The sequence below is a fragment of the Paramisgurnus dabryanus genome, chromosome 8, assembly GCF_030506205.2.
Source record: "Paramisgurnus dabryanus chromosome 8, PD_genome_1.1, whole genome shotgun sequence".
NCBI classification, from domain to species: Eukaryota; Metazoa; Chordata; class Actinopteri; order Cypriniformes; family Cobitidae; genus Paramisgurnus; species Paramisgurnus dabryanus.
The window spans coordinates 18343898-18364167 of NC_133344.1; the positions used below are offsets into that span (position 1 = coordinate 18343898).

Here is a 20270-nt window from a genome sequence, read left to right on the forward strand (position 1 = left end):
AAAGTTGCCTTTGACTCCAGAAGATATTGAAATTGTCAATGTAATTCAGTCCTCTCATGGTGCAGGTTTTTTGCAGCCATGAATTAAAACTTAGTAGCCGAGAAAACATATTTGTTCCTCGGGCTGGGAAGGTCCACTGATGAAAGATTGAACTTTCAGTTTTACAAGTGTTTCAAAAAGTTTATTGAAATCCCCCTTAAGGAGCTCAGACTGCTCTTCCGAATATCATTCTTTCCCACATGTATGACAATCCGGCTTACAGACTAATGTATCATCAGAATGTTAAAAAGTTCCTTGTTAACATCAGAAACCGTTGCCCGAGGAAACATGTACGGGTAGCCTTGCTTTTTAATGTTTCTGATAATAGAGTCACCCACTATCAGCGTGCATGGCTCGGCTGTTGTCTGTATGATATTGAGCGTCTGTTAGCTCTGTAAGCTACTGGCTGATGTGATCTGTGTCCATTAACATTTGGGGATTCTCACCCAAACTCATTAGTGCTTCAAATCTATTTTCAAGCTGTACAGGGGGTGGTAGAATACCAATATTGGCTACTCAAGTTGTACCCATATCTGGGGTAGATGCTAATGCAGCAATTTGTGACACTCTTGACAGTCTAATGTCTTGAGCACTTTTGGGTCTCGCACCCTGTTTATGCCATCGGTTTGTGTCCTCAATTACTTTAGGTTTCTCTGAGCTCACTATGACCTGTTTAAAAGCATTAGGTTCACAGGACTCACCAGCTTTATGTTGAGAAGGACCACTATGAAGCTCCGCTGTACTGTATGTTCTGGGAGCAGCCCCGCCGCTCCCATAAGGCGCATCACGCGCTGTGCGTGTGGCACCACGTGCTGAGAGGGCACCAAAAATAATAGCCTAATGAAAAAAAATTATAATGCTGAAATTATTTCATTAGCCTATAAAAATATTATTAGGCACTTTTTATCCATGTATATATGTTACAAAAAAAGGGGGAACAAGATAATTTAATTGCTCTAGTCTAGAAAGTATGCCCCCCAGCCTTTGATGGTCCGTGCCGGTTGATCGCGCGGGCGCCTGACTAAGTTTGACAGAGGCCGTTGCTCAATCCGAAGGCTGCAGCCTGCAGAGGTCGCATATCTAAGCGCATACGTCATCAAACGTTCTTATTTGGTAATATTAACGATTATAAAGTTGACTATTATTCTTAGTTAATCGTAAATTGTTGTAATATGCTTATGACTTGCTAATGTAATGTTCAGTTACCTGAAATAAACCAGGCTTGATGACGTATGCACAAGGGCGTAGGTTTGATTCTGGCATTGGTGGGGACATAAATAAAATGGTTGCATTGCAAAAACTGTTTATCACCGTTTACTTGACACAAACAACAGACAACTCAGTATGCACTTTACTCAGTAACATCTGACTCGCCACCCCCGGCCATCCCAAATTTATAATAAACAATTCGTTATGTCCTAGAGCCTAATAAACAGTAACTGTTTAAGTCTTTGTCAAAAAAAAGAAAATCACATTGTAAGATATAACCATATTTACTTTATAACAATGAAGAATATGCAATTAATATTTAATTCTTAATTAAATTTTGCCAAAAAAAATCCCAGTGTTGAAGTAGGTATGTATATCATGCTGTTTCCTGAACAACGTTTATTAATGTTTCTGTAGTTCACATTAAATCTTCTTTTCATTAACAGACAGTTAATCAGTGTGAAAAAAAATTGTTTTAAGTTTAAAATGCAACCTTACATTATGTCTACATCTGTGCAAGTAATGACCACAGTGCAGTAATGTAAAGTATTCAGCAATCATGACATGAATTCATGTTTTAAAGTGAAACGATCCTATCACACGTAGCGAGTAAAGACAAGCCAATAAAGTGATGTGATTTAGAGAGGCGGGACTCAAGAAATGCTAATCCAATCATCATGGGCGTAGATTAAGGGTGGGACGCTAGGGACATGTCCCTAGCAATATTCAGGGAAGACTGAATTGTCCCTAGCAATAATTTCGACCAAACAATTAATCTGTATTTATATATAACCACTAATGTCCTTCTTATTCTTGTGTTTTCTATTTTTTACTTATTATATTTTTTTCAGGAATCATTTAAATGAGACTTGAAATCTTTTGCAATCCCGTTCTGTAAAAATAACGCTCTATGTGGTACACAAACGGTTAACAGCTTTCGTTCTCTGCAATGCCCGCCTCCGTAACTCACATCGCTAATATGATTGGCTTTTCATTTCTTTAGTCCCGCCTCTCTAATCACATTGCTAATATGATTGGATTAGCATTTCTTGAGTCCCGCCTCTCTAAATCACATCACTTTATTGGCTTGTCTTTACTCGCTACGTGTGATAGGATCGTTTCACTTTAAAACATGAATTCATGTCATGATTGCTGAATACTTTACATTACTGCACTGTGGTCATTACTTGCACAGATGTAGACATAATGTAAGGTTGCATTTTAAACTTAAAACAATTTTTTTTCACACTGATTAACTGTCTGTTAATGAAAAGAAGATTTAATGTGAACTACAGAAACATTAATAAACGTTGTTCAGGAAACAGCATGATATACATACCTACTTCAACACTGGGATTTTTTTTGGCAAAATTTAATTAAGAATTAAATATTAATTGCATATTCTTCATTGTTATAAAGTAAATATGGTTATATCTTACAATGTGATTTTCTTTTTTTTGACAAAGACTTAAACAGTTACTGTTTATTAGGCTCTAGGACATAACGAATTGTTTATTATAAATTTGGGATGGCCGGGGGTGGCGAGTCAGATGTTACTGAGTAAAGTGCATACTGAGTTGTCTGTTGTTTGTGTCAAGTAAACGGTGATAAACAGTTTTTGCAATGCAACCATTTTATTTATGTCCCCACCAATGCCAGAATCAAACCTACGCCCTTGCCAATCATATTAGCAATGTGATTAGAGAGGCGGGACTAAAGAAATGAAAAGCCAATCATATTAGCGATGTGAGTTACGGAGGCGGGCATTGCAGAGAACGAAAGCTGTTAACCGTTTGTGTACCACATAGAGCGTTATTTTTACAGAACGGGATTGCAAAAGATTTCAAGTCTCATTTAAATGATTCCTGAAAAAAATATAATAAGTAAAAAATAGAAAACACAAGAATAAGAAGGACATTAGTGGTTATATATAAATACAGATTAATTGTTTGGTCGAAATTATTGCTAGGGACAATTCAGTCTTCCCTGAATATTGCTAGGGACATGTCCCTAGCGTCCCACCCTAAATCTACGCCCATGCGTATGCAGCCTGCATATGCGACCTCGCGCAGGATGCAGCCTTCGGATTGAGAAACGGACAGTCAGTAGACAACTTTTGGAAATGGCCCCGAAAAGACAGCAGGAGTCATGATCGGAAAAAATAAAAAAAGAAGAAACTGCGGGATGATGCCCGTGCATCACTTGCAGGTAAGTCCATCATGTTTAATCATTCCAAATAAGGGAAATGCGCATTGGCTGCAGCTGCTGCTAATCGTAATGCGCCTCGAACTTGCTGTGATGACAAACTATGTTGTTATAATTTATAATCTCAGTGCAAGCTAAATTGAGATTTTACTGTAAAACATTACCTATGCATATGCATTTTACAAATAACTGACGCAGCTGTTACTTTCTTTACTACGTTTCTTTAGATATTGAGCAGTAGTTTATTTTGTGGTTTATTTTGACGTGATGGTGGTTAATACTTCTCAGTAAAACTTAACGTTAGCAGTCAGTGCACATGCTAGGCTAACAATTCCTGACTGTTAAATATATATAAATATAAAACGTCATTATATGATATGAAGCAAACATTACTGTGACACTTAGTTCTCTGAATCATTGTTTTATTTAAGAATATTGAGTATTCTTGTTTACTTATTGATGTTTATTTAATGTAATTTATTTAAAGTGACATTGTACATGGGAAAAACATGTCTGGATTATTTTGATAATTTAAGTTTTTAAAGTATTTAAAGTTTTTTCTATTTTGCTATTTTATAAAAGTTTGCACTTTCAAATGTGTAATGTGTGTTGGCTAAAGCTGTAAAGATTTTACTTTCTGCTATTATGTTATATGTTTGGTAATAAAAAAATTAAACTGGCAAAAACAAACTCAGGGTCGGGGTGGGGGGCATTAAAAAGGAATTATGCTTAGGGCACCAAAATGGCTAGCAGCGGCACTGTCTGGGAGGGTCGGTAGCACCACAAGTAACTTTGTTTCGAGAACTGCAATCTTTTGTAAAAGTCTGTGGCAGTTTGAGCAGCAGGTGGATTGAGATCCAAAAGAAGGCATTTTTTCTTATTTTCTTCTGTTTGAGTGTGGGCAGCTGTGTTGTCCTGTTTTAGGATTTTCAACTGCCGGCAATAGCAGACTGGTAGAGCACTATGACAAATTCCCTAAGTTGTTGGATATTCCAAATATCAATATAGTTCCAAGAATTTGTAGTTTTAATGTGAGTGCCCAATTGTTTAGTTTGAGCACTGTGCTGAACTGTTGGTAGTTGAATCAAAAGATAAAAGCGAAAAAGCAAAAGCGTAAAGCACAGAGCGCAAGTAGAAGCATCCGAAGCAGGAAGTAGCGAAGCAGGAAGTACAAACACTATGCAACAGAATGAACTCCGGCACAGTGTTTCTAGTTTAGGGATTCTAGTCAGAATAAGGCCATTCTGTTTTTAAATTTTCATATTCTCCCTGTGTCAGCAACAGCATGGGTTTCACTTCGGGTAAACATGCAAAATTGTAGGAATAAAAAGTCACAAAACTGCCCCTAAGTGTTTGAGTGAGAGTGTGTCTGTGAGTGCCCTGCAATGAACTGGCCATCTATCCAGGGTGTACCTGGAAATGAGGCATGACCCTGCAGAGGAAAAGCATTCAGCAAAATAATTATAAACATAAATACTACCTCGTGTCTCTAAATTCACATTTCAATGACAATCAACCATTGGCTATAGTCGTGAATATATTACGTAAACATGTCCAATAGAACATCCTATCAATCCAAACCATGATATAATGTACTACGAGAGACAAAAATATAATAAACTTCAAGAAACAAAATTTTTAAGAAACAAAAAAATTATATATCAAAATACACTAATAATACCATCAAGAAAACTAAATAAGCCAAAAGCGAAAAATACAAAAGTGAAAAATAATGCTCAATAATCAACCATATATCATATAATACAATACTAGAGCAAGAAAAAAAAAAGAAAAACAGAGCAAAAAACAGGGCATATATACATACAGGTAACCAATCAATATGGTATGATATATGGTTGATTATTGAGCATTATTCTTCACTTTTGTATTTTTCGCTTTTGGCTTATTTAGTTTTCTTGATGGTATTATTAGTGTATTTTGATATATAATTTTTTGTTTCTTAAAAATTTTGTTTCTTGAAGTTTATTATATTTTTGTCTCTAGTAGTACATTATATCATGGTTTGGATTGATAGGATGTTCTATTGGACATGCTTACGTAATATATTCACGACTATAGCCAATGGTTGATTGCCAGTAATGATCATGGGTGTATCCTTTTCCACATACGGAGTGATTGGTGTAGGAACCTATAAGAGGCATTAGCGCCTTATGACGTGTTTCGAAGTTGTGACACTGATGATGGGCTAAGCCCGAAACGTTTGTCCTTGTGTTTGTTATGGCCTGTGAACACTATTCGGTATTTTAATACAGTTTTTGTATTTGATTCAGTCTCTGAGTGCGGTCTCTTTTCTACCATTATACTCATTTACCTTGGAGTTACGCACCGGGCATACAATACAGACATTAGGCGCAGACGCCACTTTTTCTCACAATCTCATAGTGAGCCATATTTGATTTTGTATGAATTTTCTTATTGCATAACCTACTGCATAATCTCATGTGCAAATCAGTTTTACAGGTATAAATAAAGCTGAAACAGCTATACTTAATCCTGCGGTATGTTGGACAGTGGCAGCCAGTGACTTCTCTTTCGAGAGGTGTGAATTCAAAATATGTGTTCAGAGTGTCATGTGAACCACGTGCAACATGGGTTTTGTTAAAATAGGTGCCTGCTACACAGGCGTTGAAAGGGTTTTTGATAAAAGAGACGCTCACATTCACAAAATACTTGCAAGACACTAACTTACCACTAAACTCTAATTACGCATGAGATTATGCGAGTATCTGGCAAACGCGAGCGTCTCTTTCATAATAAACCCTTTAAACGCGTCTACAGCAGCCAGGCACTTATTTTGACAAGAAGCATGTGCACATGGTTCACATGACGTGCTGAACACATTTTGAAATGACGAGCCACACACATGACGGGCTACATACATGATGTGACAAGCTTTCGCATCATGCGCTCTTGAACAATAAGTCACAGGCTGCCACTGACAGTGGAATCAATTTACTTTTGGAAAAAAATGTCTTCAATTCTTAAGCATTTTACCATTTTAAAACATATACTGTTAAATATAAACTGTTAAATGTACCTTGTTGTTCCACAGTCTAGAAGAATAATTGCAAGGAAGTGTTCTTATGACAATCTTTGGCAACTTTATTCCTTCGAATGTTACAGACTTTACACTATTTCACTTCATGCAGGTGAAAGCAAGAAATGTCACCCTGGTGTGCACTCACCAGTTCCAGCTGGGTTTTACCTGGATGATGTTTGGACCTCTTTTGTTTGTAGAACTCGCAGTTTTACTACCCAAACAACAACACAGTGCCTGAAAGACAAAAGCATCTACATGATGGGAGACTCGACCATGAGACAATGGTTTGAGTTCTTGCTGAAAGCAGTACCAAGTGAGAGAGTATACATAATTATAAATGTAGTACCTGAATGTTTGTGTATTGGTCCAATATAGTTTAACCTCTATTTCTATTTGAGTATTTCATAATCACGGATTTAATCATCACTGATGATCATCATCATCATTGTTGGCTTTTCTCACTGCAGCCTTGAAGCAGATGAACCCGCATGTTGAATATCAGGCAGGTCCTCTTCTAGCAGTGGATGTGGAGAACAACATTGACTTACACTGGAGGGCTCACGGTCTTCCTCTGCGCTGTCGGAAAACTGAAGTTTCTAATCTGCACTACGTCAGTAATGAGATTGATGATCTGACTGGAGGACCTCACACTGTTATTGTCTTTAATCTGGGGCCACACTTCACAACATATCCTCTGGATTTCTTCACCCACAGAGTGTTGAGGATCCGCAAAGCTGTGCAAGATTTGTTACAACGGGCACCAGACACTACCGTTATAATCAAGACTGTAAATACCGGCTATAAGGTAAAAAGTGTTTAAATACAAGTAGGCCACTTTGAGATTGCTTCTTTGCAAGTTAAATGTTAATATTGTGCCTATTTCGGACGGGATTATTTTTACAGGGGGACCTCTGAGAAAATTGTGCTTCTCAGAGGTCCTCTGTGTTTTTAATTCCTTCCGAATCAGCCATGTCTGTGTTTTTCTCTGACGACCTCCGTAAGAATTCCAGAGCAATTTACCTACTGTTTTTCGATTAACTCAGAGGTCCTCTGAGAAATTTAATTCCGTCCGAATGCAAATGTCTGTGTTTGTCCGCAATATCTTTTGAAAACGCAGTTATTTTCATGTTTTGGCCAATGTGATCTGGCGTAAGGTCTTACTAACACGTGTATATTGAACTTCTTGAGTCCCATTCATTCAGATATGGATGTTTTTTTCCATTCTGTGAAATAAAATAATTTAATCAAAATGAGCTGAATATCAAACACTGTTAGGACTGGCCACTGCAGGGGCGGATCTACCGGGGTGCCACGGGGTGGCAGTTGCCACCCTAAAAAAGCATTGCCACCCCATATGCCACCCCAGCGCTGGTATCCCAATATATAATATATATACCCGAGTAGGCTCTTTTAGCCAGAAAGGCAATGTTTGGGGGTGGGAGACACATATCTGATGATGATTGGTGTGTGTGTCTTAGAGGGGGTGGGACAACCACATAGCTGATGATGATTGGCTTAATTTCCATCGTTAGCCAACCAGAGTTCATACCCGGTCATAGACAAGCAGGCACAGTCAGTCCGAGCAGAAAGTTCCAACAGTGTAAAAAAAGTCTGCGCAGTCGTGCCAACATGGTGACTTTGTCGCTAGATTAAGAAACTTTTTAGACCGCTTTAGCGACTTTATTAAAAAAGCGACTAGAACAAATCTAGCGATCTTAATTTCTTGCATGGTTGGAGACTTTTGAAAACTGCCGTGAAAGCATGCATCGCCTCATCCAAGGCACTAACATGCACCCCCTTGCCACCCCATAAATAATTTTCTAGATCCGCCCCTGGGCCACTGTAATATCAGTGTAAGGTAAACTCGACCTTATGTTGTTCAACTCCGGAATGTTAATGTTAATTAATAAAGATAATAAATTGTTATTAATCATTATTTCATAATTTCTTTGGGTTTATTATAAGCAGCCAGTTATATAAAACATGTAGGCTTCTTTATTAGGATTTGTATGTTTTTTTGATTTGTTAAAATTAAATTAATAAATTACATGTTCTGTAATAATTTTACATTTAAAGTGAAATTATCAAACATTACAAACATGCGTATCCAGAGTACGTGATCTTCTGCAAAGCCCAAATGCATGAAACAGATACTCCCATCTCTGGAATAGCCTGAGAATTTTAATCCCGTCCAAATAGTGCTTAAAGTGTATTTCTGTCTTTCTAATAGGATGTGTTCGGCAGTGACTGGTATTCTTTGCAGTTGGACAGAATCCTTCGGTGGGCTTTTCAGGATGTTGGTGTTTATATTTTGGATGTTTGGCAAATGACAGCCTGTCACTACAACAAAGAGGACATTCATCCAGGTCCTGTCATCATCAAAAATGAGATGGACATATTTCTGTCTTTCATTTGCCCTGAATGAACTTTTCACATGGGGAATCAGGAAGTGGAAACAAAGGCTTGATAGCGCTCCGGCGCCACGCAGGATTTCCGGTGTACAGACTTGTCTGTGGAAAAAATGTGATCTGACAATTCCCAAGATCTAAGACAGTAAAAGAAATGGACACAGCGACCCCATTGGATTCAACAAAGACAATTGAGAGAAAGGTCTGGTTGCAGACCACGGGCGAGGGGAGCTCCACTCTCAAACAGGAAACACTTGACCTCCACTAGCGGGTGAGCGGAAATACGTCACCTAATCTACATGCATAATAAAAGTATATAAAATAATTGTTTTTTTTATTAAATGCTTGAAAAAACAGAAAAAGAAACTAACACACATTGACACCATTGTCATATAACAATAAAACAAGAGTCCAACAGTCTTTCAGTCCAGATTAAGTGCCAAGTCCTTTAATACAGCCATTGTTCTCATATCTCGCAGGTCAAAATACATTTTCATCTCATGTTTAAATCTTAAAGTTTGCACTTTGAAAATTTACATTTATGAATGTGATATTTGGCTAACAGAAACATAAGGTTTATAAAATAAATTAATGAAAGCCAAAAATTACATGTCTGTATGTAAATTTAAAATTATGATAAACAAAACATTCAATACAGTCACAAAAGTCACACCAAAATGTCAGTGTGTTACAGTTAAAATAATCGTACCGAAGCGGTATACTAAGCTTTCATGGTTTTTATGGCACAGAGGAGTTGAAAGCTTTCCCTCCAGCAATTTGCACTTGACATTTAAACATAGCATAGCAGTGGAATTAAAATCCGTATTTTGAGTGCCTCTGCCTTTTGTTCATGTTTGTTTTGAACTATACAGTTTAACTACCAATGTAACATTCCATACATTGTATAAAGTAAACATTATGTTGTGATATTTAGATGTGAACATCAAATGAATGAATTTATATTAAAATGAAAACTATAAACAAAAATAATTTAGAACTAAATCAGAATTTTGCATTTAAAGCTAAAAATCAACATGAGTCATCCCAGAGTTATAGATGTGACATTTGCAGTGAAAACTCAAGAGAATGCAGTCATTACCAATACATATAACAACCTTTTTAAAAGTTTTCTAAACATCTAATGATAAGAGTCCAGACAACACCTATTAGTCTATACTCAAGTTTTTTATTTTAGATGCAGGAAAGAGGTTGGCACAGTGGCTCAGTGGGTGGCACAGTGGCTCAGTGGGTAGCACTGTTGCCTCACAGCTAGGAGATTCCTGGTTCAAGCATTGGCTAGGTCAGGTGGACTTTTTGTGTGGAGTTTCTGCATGTTCTCCCTATGTCAGCGTGGGTTTACTCCGGGTACTCTGGTTTCCTCCCACAGGCCAAAAACACGCAAGTTATGCAATTTGGAAATACCAAATTGTCCCTCCCCCAACTTGTGCATGAATCAACTTGTCTGAATAAAACTTGTGTATGTATTACTTATGAATTTAGCCATAGATGCTGGAATGGCATTAAGAAATAAAAGGAAGAAGAAGAATATGAGGGAAACATATATGCGTTTTGGTTGTGACAAAAAAGGAAACTGGTTTTGAAAGACAAAATGCTGTAGGAATTCTATATATTAAAAGGCATAACCCAGAAGCAATAATACCCCCCAAAAATGGGGAAGGGATGGATCTTCAAAGAACAAACAATATTTATTAAAATTTTTGTATGCACATTTATGAGGAATAAAAGGAATTACTGACGTGACAATTATGACATTTTCTTTGAAAATATCAAAGTATGGGGAAAATGCTTAAAACTTTTAACAGACATTGCATGGGTATTTAAACCATGTATATACATTGACAAAGTAAAGACACATTGTACACACACACACATAGCACTATTCTGTCTAAGCAATTTGTAGTCAGGGTGGTCATCTGAGGAGAAAACCCCAGAAGCACTCCACGTTGTTCATTTCCTTAGAAGCCAGCACCATAGTCTTTGAAAACTTGCTGCACTGTAGGCGGCTGCACCTAGAGATGGTTTACGGTTTTCTGTTACGGTGTTAAGGATTGCAGAGCAGCCGTCTTCTAGAACAACAAAGACAAGGATCCTATGAAGAATAGACCATTTGCGTGTTTGCAAACAGAGATGATGTTTTTTGTAGGTGGAGCCCAACATTATATATATATATATATAATGATGTATATGTATATCAGGTCCGTAGCCAGCTTATTGAAAGGTTTTTTTTTACAAAAGTGGACCTTTTTGCTGTTTGTCTCCTCCTTTTGTATTTAATTATGAGCAGGGCCATATGCAGGATTTTATAAATACCGAGGTCCATCTAAGTATTTTTCTAGGGTATGCACCTCAGGAAAAAAATACTTATTTTTCTGCTCTTCATATATGAATTTTAATACATCAGAAAACAAAAGAATCAAATAACTATAGATTTTAAACCATGTCAGTAGCCTATGCAGAAGACTTGTGTTGGTCATTAGGAATACATTGTAATAATTATTTTACCATCCTGGGCACACTGGGCTGTGTCAGTAAAGTAAACATACAGTAGGCTAACTGAATATAGGATCATTTTAGTGAATTAACTAAAGGCTATCAATAATTAGTTTATTAAATTAATTCACAATATGCACATACTTATTATACACTTAATATGCAATGGTAGAACTAGAATTTTATAAATGGGTTGGTCAAGGCTACTTTAGTGTAGTGGTTCTCAAACTTTTTCAGCGTGCGGCCCCCTTTGTGTACGGTGCATTCCTTCGCGGCCCCCCCAAAGAAATTTTATGACCAAAAAACAGTTTAAAACTTCAAATTTTAATTAAACAAAACATTAAATTATACAAAGTAGTGCTGCCTTATTTTTTTTAGGTTTAATTTCACAGAATTCATGATAAATTTATGTATTTTATAAAATGTCATAAAACTGGGGCCCCCCTGGCACCATCTCGCGGCCCCCCTGGGGGCCCCGGACCCCAGTTTGAGAACCACTGCTTTAAAGGGTCCATATCCCATGAAAGCAGGGCCGTGCACAGACCTTTTGAGGGGCCTGTGCTAAAACTGAAAAAGGGCTCCCCCTTCAAATAAATATAAAAAAATAATCCTATTAAAAGCTTTATATTTATTTACTATTAATGATTGAAAAATTCACTATAAATGAACGAAAAATGACATTTTATGATAGCTTGGTATTATACAGTGCAAAGAATATCTGGCCTTGTAAGTTGGCTTTAACAATTTACCTCCTGGGTGTTTGTCTGCATTAGGCCTATTTGTAGTCATGTGTTTGTGAACTGCTCTTGTGTACTCCCTCTTATTTAATTGTATATTAATTTTCATTTTTCCCCTGCTTTGCATACATAAAGTTAAAAAAAATATGTTTGAAGAAAAAAAGCTATTCTGTTTGGTTTTATGAGCAAATTTTTATTATTTAGTTAACATGTTTATGTATGTCATTGAGAAGAGGGGGAAATAGGAAATTAAAGATCAAAATAGTATAGTAAAATACTATACTATAGCCATACTATTAGCATATCCAACATGTATCTGCCTACCTGGCAAAAACTGTGCGGAGGACCAGGGACCTTGGTCTCTTGAAGGTGCACTAAGCACAGCAGTTGTTCTCTCTCATGCACTACACTTTCTTTAAAATAAGCCAGCAATGAAAATCTATAAAAATTTTGTCAAGTCATTCAGGGCTAACTTTTTTGTTATTAGGAGCACTGTAGCCCCTGACAGAAAATGTTAGGTGCGCAAGAAGAAAATTTTGAGCGCACCTTAAATCAGCCTGCAATTTTCCCCAAAATAACTGCATTACTGAAAAATACTAAATAGACTTAACTTTATGCAGTTATTATTCAGAATCAAAAGTTATAAACCAAAGAATCATACAACCCCTATTGACTAATTCAACTTGGCATAAAATACATACATATACCCCCAGCCAACATTGCAAGGTGGGGCCCACATATGGGCTTCCTATGTGGGCCCTATATGGGTTTGTCCATGGGTTGCACTATGGCCCCACCTGGGTTAGCCCACATGAATTTGATATAGAAACTGAGTGGGGCTCATGTGGGGCCCAGCTAGGCGACATACATAGGGCCCTCATTGCCCCCACCTAATGAAGCCCACGTTATTTACCAGGGCACAGTATGGGTTTTTAATGGGTACTGGAGTGGTCCTTTATTATGTAATAATCATACTCTTAATACTTAATTGTAATTTACTTAAAGGTGACATAGAATGATTGAACAGGGTATTTATCCAACCCAGTCTCACCCCATGGCGTCAATATTTGACAACACTTGACCATGCGTCAATATGTTGACGCGGAGGGTATACCTTTCGCGTCATTTTTTGACGAACTGGGGACTTCAATACTATTACGTCCGTTGCATTCTCTTTCCTATTTTCTTACCATTTTCGCGTCGGTTTAGGGTTAGATTTACATAATGACATCCCTACCCAAACCTAACTCTAACCCCAACGCCAGGTGACAACTGTTTCATTTCGCGTACCTAACTCTTACCCCAACGCCAGGTGACAACTGTTTAATTTCGCGTACACTGTTTAATTTTGCGTAATCTAACCCTAAACCGACGCGAAAATGGTAAGAAAATAGGAAAGAGAATGCAACGGACGTAATAGTATTGAAGTCCCCAGTTCGTCAAAAAATGACGCGAAAGGTATACCCTTCGCGTCAACATATGACGAATGGTCAAGTGTCGTCAAATATTGACGACATGGGGTGAGACTGTGTTAATTTATCCTTGTTCTGTGATGTGACATGTAGACAAAAAAGTTGGTGTTTGGGTCTGTAATGCCTTAGAAGCGTCCTAAAAACCTCTCTCAGATAGCTCTATTAGGGTGGGGGATTTTAAACAAGTGGTTTTGCACCTATTTGGCTCCCACTACTGGCTTAACTTGCAATCTCATTACTGATTGGCTGACTTTGCTGTCACTCAAAAAATTTAGCCAATTATTTTAAAGTGGAGGGGCAGTGAGAAGCATGTAATGTCATAAGCATCAGTTTTTCAGATTGGGCTGTTTTCTGGCTGACATTTCTAAAAGAGGAATTTCTATGAGACTGAAATGTTTACATGTCTAGCAATTTTTGTATGTTCGTGAATGCGGGAAGACTACCATTATTCAACAAAGACAAGGTAAAAAAAATGTATTCTCTGTCCCCTTTAAATAATATATTTGTTTAAAATTTAAAACCGATAAAGCAACATAATTTTAGTTTGGTAAATATCAATTTTCAGCATAAATATCCAACAGTTCATTAATCTATAACATCACAAAACATGAAAAATCAAATAAAAAACCGGTACAGGTTCAATATATCAAAATACTTTATTTTTAATTTATAACACTTTCAATGCTAAAATAATCATCAACATTTCAAACTGCTAATGCAGTAAATGACTAACAATTTAACATAACACTTAAAATAAGCATTGAAAGAAGTCATACTCTTAAAATAGTTCAGACTCAAAAACAACACAAATATTGCTCACTGTTCTGGATATGGTCTTAATTCTGATCATCAATTAATCTTTGCTCAACAGTTTTATGAAGAACTTCCAAAGCATCCACAGCCAAACTCATTAAATGTCCTTGCACGTTTGCTTTGATTCATCGCTGTGCAGTTTGTGAATTTGTACCGTAGTATTACATTTACTAAAAACTCGGAAAATAAATTACAATCCACTAATCAGGCTCCTTCCAGAATGTTTGAAACATTTCTTTAATTCACACACTAACAATCTGATTAACTTTCTGAAATTTCTTATTTTCACTAATTCTCAGCTGTGCAAATTGAAATAAAATTAATAATTGAAAAATTCTAATGCAGGTAAACATTGTAAATATCACAATTAAATGTCAAAAATAGTGCATTTTTATTTAAAATGTTTTATACTGATTAAATTATATCTGTTATATTATTTTCTCTTTCTTTAAAAGTGACAATCAACCAAAAGTTATTATTTCAAGATTTTAAATGTATAAAGATGTATTACAAGCATAAAATTATTTTGCCCACATAGATGCCATGAGGGCCCCACATTATTATCCCACATGGGCAAACCTATATGGGGCCCACATAGTAAAACCCACATGGGACCCACATATATTGCCCATGTGAAGCCCATACCCACATGTAACCCATGCTGCCCAGATGGGACCCACGTGGGGCCCACATATCAATGTTGGCTGAGATTAAATGCTGCTGGAGCCTTGCCATTGGCTGTTGTATTTGAATTAATAAATAATGAGGTGAGTCTAAGAAAGGATAAGGGGCTATTTTGGACATGTTTTACTATAAATACAAGTTTCATTTTAATATGTGTTGTGTTATTACGTTTATGTAATACTAAATTGCATTGTGTCTGATATATGTTTTAAAGATGCAGGTTTTTTTAGTTACCATCATTGAGAACAGTAGTACTTTTCCAGTGAGTTAAATACTGCTAAAAAGGCTTAAATAAGCTAATCAGTCAATAGTGGGTGGGAGCCGTAAACCCTAGCGTTTGCCAACAGAAGATGTTTTTTGAAAGACTCAGTTTTTTATGGTTGGCTGGACATTTTTGGGGGGCAGAAGGAAAATCTGGGAGTGCAATGCCCCCCCCCCCCCCCCCGGCCCCCTAACCCTGCTTTTACCTCCTGATATGACAAAATCAGTCAGGGCAAATGAAAGAAAGGGAAATGTCCATCTCATTTTTGATAATGACAGGACCTGGATGAATGTTCTCTTTGTTGTAGTGACAGGCTGTCATTTGCCAAACATCCAAAATATAAACACCAACATCCTGAAAAGCCCACCGTAGGATTCTGTCCAACTGCAGAGAATACCAGTCACTGCCAAACACATCCTATTAGAAAGACAGAAATACACCTTAGCACAATATACACAAACGTGCATACATGTACAGTTAGGTCTATATATATTTGGACACTGACACAAGTTTTGTTATTTTAGCTGTTTACCAAAACACATTCAAAAACAGTTATATAATTAATATGGGCTTAAAGTACAGACTCTCTGTAATGTGAGTGTATTCACATCAAAATTGGATGACGGGTTTAGGATTTTAACAGGTGTTTAATACGTTGCTTCCCCTTAACATAAAACCTAATGGATATAGGTATTTTCTATTTGTTAAATAAATTTCTCATAAAGCATGTTTAAGGTCTGGAGTTGATTGAAGTGTGGCATTTGCATTTGGTAGCTGTGGCTGTAACCCACATCATGTGGTTCAGGGAGATCTCCATGCAAGTTATGCAGGTTTCAAAAACATAACAAATACATCAGTCAGATAGGAGGAAAATCAGTAGTGATCAGTTCAACAATTTGGTACATTCGGGCTTCGGAGGCAGCATTCCAAGGCAGGAAGGCATAAAGGCATGTCTGAATCTAATGTTTGGTTTACTTCCTGACTCCTGAGATATCTTCATCGTCTTGTCCCACAATTCGTTGTGCGGGCGTGTGCGAGGAATGTTATTGGTCGAGCCTGGTCGAGTTCGAAAAAAATAAATAGCGGCCAAGCAAGCGGCTGGAGCACAAATTTAGTGTAAATAAAGTTTTATTTTCACTTTTTACACCTTTTTATTAAATTTCTAGTGAGTATTGTAGTTTTCAAATATGCGATTAGTTATCACAAAGTCTCTGGTAGTGTTGTAGTCAAGACCACCTAAACCGAGATCAAGTCATGACCAGGACCAAGACAGGCCAAGACCAAGTCAAGACCAAGACCAGTGCAAGTCACTGCATTAAAACACTTTATCTATACACTTGTCTATAAGCAAATAAAAGTGAACAAACACTAAAGAGCTGAAATCAACTTTACCATTATTCTGAACTGTATTTCCATGGCTTGCCATCCACTTAACACAATGCAGGTGTTTTTAATAATAAAATTAGAAAAACTGTCAATTGGGAGAAACTTAAACAATGCTTAAACAATGCCAACATCATATGCCAAACCTGAATAAACTGCATAAAATTAATGATAAAAAATAAATTTGTGATCAGTTGTGGTCTTGACCGGTCATGAAATAAAATTCCGAGTCCTCTTTGTCTGAGACCGAGACGAGACCAAGTAAAAATGTGGTCGATTCCAAGATGAGACCAAGACCTTTAAAAAGTGGTCTTGAGACCGAGACCGGTCTCGAGAACTACAACACTAGTCTCTGGTTATATTTCAAACTGAATTCCATTACGCTGCCTATGAAGGGAATGCGTTTCCCACAGCTGTCTTCCTGCTGCCGAAATCATTGCCTCATGAGGCAGCGAGGCAAAAGGTGCCTAAGCTGCCGAAACTTTCAGACGCAGCCTCTGAAAAAAGAAACACTCTGGTGAGCTCAGCAACAAAAAAGTCCTGGATGTCCATATAGGATAACAATGGTGGATTATCAAATTATCCTCTCCATGATAAAGAAAAACCCCTTCACAATATCCAGAGAAGTGAAAAAATTATCTGAATGCTTCTGTCTTCGATTATATCACCAAAAAGCACCAGCGACCCAGTGCCTCAGGAAACCATGCATGGAAATGCAATCACACTGCCTGAACACTATTTTACTGAAGATGTTGTCTGCTCGTATCATAACTGTGCTTTCACACCGCCACCGGCGAGAGCGTCAAAGTGACCGAAAGTCATTCATTTCCAATGAGAACGGGCGGCGAGCTCTGGCGAGCAGCGGAGCGGCGCGTCATGTACTGTGTGAGTGTCGAGGAGAGTTGAAATCAGCTCAACTTTATGGTAATGAGCTAACCAATCTGAAGGCGGAAACCTCTGCTTGAGAGGAGTTCAGAGAATGCATTCGAGCATCAGAGCGTCCACTACACCTTTTCTATAGCATCGTTGGCAGGGCAGCCAGAGCTAAGAGAAAACGCGGTAGATTAGCTCCACGGAAAATACACGCATAGGGAACCTCAAGGGGGCGCTAAACGGGGGCCTAGCCAAACACAGGTTTTCTGGAATGCAGCTAGTGAGAGCCTGAGTGCCGATGCTCTGCAACATCAGCCCCCAAGGCAGAGGAGGAGAACAAAAACAGTTTTTGCAACATTTTTGCTCTAATGGCCTTTTATAGTGGTGCAAATGTGCAGCACCAAAACAGAGGCTGCAAGCCGACACACAAGCCGACCGTCTGTGTTCTCACTGGTTTGAAGAAAGAACCCGAGAGGTAGGGGTGTGCAAATTCACATTTGAATCGCGATTCAAGCTTTGCTGATTCTGAATTGATTCATAGAATTCCAAAAATCGATTCATACATTTTTTTGTAATGCCGTTTTACTATTGTCCTGAAATGAGTTTATCTCAGTATTCCCATAGATGGCGCTGCGTCGTATTCACTCTGACACCTGCACACTCTTGTCACAGTGTTTCCCACACATTGACTTTACTTGGGTGCGCTGCCCAGTTATTTTAACAAGTGCCCAAGTATTTCTGGCATCAAATTTTGTCTTTTTTGTTTTTCTGTGATGATGACACTCTTTAATAATGACATTTTGTGTGCGACATGATGAGTTCGGTATGCGTTCACGTGCTCTCTGTTTAGCAATGAATTGGGATGCGACGCGAACAAGCTCGTGTCACATTGTATCCTTCATGTTTCTGAACTTGAGCAGAGTTTAACCTTTAGAGAACTTGACGGAGCACCCGCGGACCGTATGGTTCCGGGTTTGTATTTGAAATGGTCAGTCAGGTCCGGGTCAGTCAAAGTTAAATTACTTCGGGTCCCAAGTCTGATTAATATTGTGTGTAAAACCCGAGTCGATCGGAGAATGACTGTGAGCGCTACCGTGCTAAAGCTTGCGTGCAGTTTCAGCGTGCCGACGGTTTCTATGGCGATAACAACTGGCTCTTTTCTATCATTATTAATAAACCATATCTTTTCCAAAATCTATTGCACTGAATGAGCAAAGCTCAAGCTGACTCAAGATTTACAAAACGCAAAGCTGTAATGTAAAGTCCCCTGTCACTGGGACAGCAAGTAGACTTTTGAATCTGAAATAATGAGTGGATTTAGCTTTTTTTAATTGGCAAGAGAGAAATAGAAAGAGAGACACTTTTCCTGCTTCTGCTCTATCTTATATAAAATAATAACCATTATAACACCAGTCACATTTATAATATATAGACCTGCACTGTCTATCATTAATATACTATATTATTGTATTTAATAGAGTTTGATAAAAGGGGTCATCTAATTGCATCATAACAGTTTTTATTTTTGCATAAAGACATAAAGTAATATCAAACTACATTTAATTTGTTGTGTTTCTTTTCTTTAAAATTGTATATCTACTACAATCAGTCACATAGGAAGAAGTAAACTACATTTACATACTGCAAATCGTTTTTTAAAATCAAGAATAATTTTTGAATCGAAAATTGATTTTGAATCGAATCTTAAGCCTAAAAATCGGAATTGAATCGTGAAATTTTCTGAATCGTGCACCCCTACCGAGAGGATACCGGCTCAATATGAACACTATAAAATCTAGTGAACGCATTAGGTGTCGCCCAACAAGCAGCTGTTTCTTTAGCGAGGAACCACGAGCAAATGCCCAAGATGATGCTACACTTCTCATGAGTGAATCTCATGAGAATTCAGAGAAACAGGAAGTGTCTAATATCTAAGGCAAAAAATGTCTTATTGTGATGACACGTTTGGTGTTTGTTTGGCCAAAGATTCCGATTGCATCGATGTGCCTATTGTGACTCCCGGGTATAGCGCCACCACTAGTCGACAGGAAGTGTGTCAGTCACAAAGGTGGATTTTTTTTAAAGTTCCATCCGATGTTCTTTTAAATACTCCTAGGGAATTAATGTGATTGACTCCAGAAGTGGTCAACATGATGCCGAGACATTGGAGATGCTATATTGCGAAGGGATTTTTGATATCTCAAATGCTATTCCCATGGCAACGTGTCAAACTTTACCTTCATTTTTACACATATTTAAGACTGACAGTTACATGCTGTGAACTTTTAAATACTTCTCCTTTAGGATTCATGCGATTGACAACATCCGTAATCAACATGATGTTGAGACATTGTAGATGCTAAATTTTAAAGGAATATTTGATATCTCGAACGCTGTTCCCATGGCAACACGTCAAACTTCACTTTTTTTCAAGCATATTTAAGGCTCTTGGTGTGCTTAGACTAACTTCAAATTGGCACACACATCAGAGTTGTCGGCTGTTAATGGTTGACAAAAAGGTCAGATAAAGGCGTGTCTATTTAGTGGCTCACTAGCACCCCCATTTGTCTTAATTGTGGGGTTTGTTTTACCTACAGTACCCAAATGGGTCAG

At 37.6% G+C, this 20270-nt stretch overlaps 2 protein-coding genes across 9 annotated transcripts in view; one reads left to right on the top strand and one right to left on the bottom strand.

The window, feature by feature from the left end:
- Positions 1-9342, top strand: part of LOC135770902 (NXPE family member 3-like) — a 31692-nt gene extending 22350 nt beyond the window's left edge. For 3 of the 4 annotated variants that reach the window (XM_065280814.2, XM_065280812.2, XM_065280815.2), the window contains 3 exons: positions 6624-6827; positions 6982-7319; positions 8745-9342. In XM_065280814.2, the coding sequence (XP_065136886.1) occupies positions 6624-6827; positions 6982-7319; positions 8745-8939 (737 nt within the window). In that variant the 3' untranslated portion in view covers positions 8940-9342. The remainder of the gene's footprint in view (positions 1-6623; positions 6828-6981; positions 7320-8744) is intronic. The other variant, XM_073815595.1, reaches the window with a different exon arrangement.
- A 4772-nt stretch (positions 9343-14114) lies between these two features.
- LOC135770913 (NXPE family member 3-like) overlaps positions 14115-20270 on the bottom strand; it is a 37595-nt gene continuing 31439 nt past the window's right edge. For 4 of the 5 annotated variants that reach the window (XM_065280837.2, XM_065280836.2, XM_065280835.2 and 1 more), the window contains one exon: positions 14115-15818. In XM_065280837.2, the coding sequence (XP_065136909.1) occupies positions 15624-15818 (195 nt within the window). In that variant the 3' untranslated portion in view covers positions 14115-15623. The remainder of the gene's footprint in view (positions 15819-20270) is intronic. The other variant, XM_073815598.1, reaches the window with a different exon arrangement.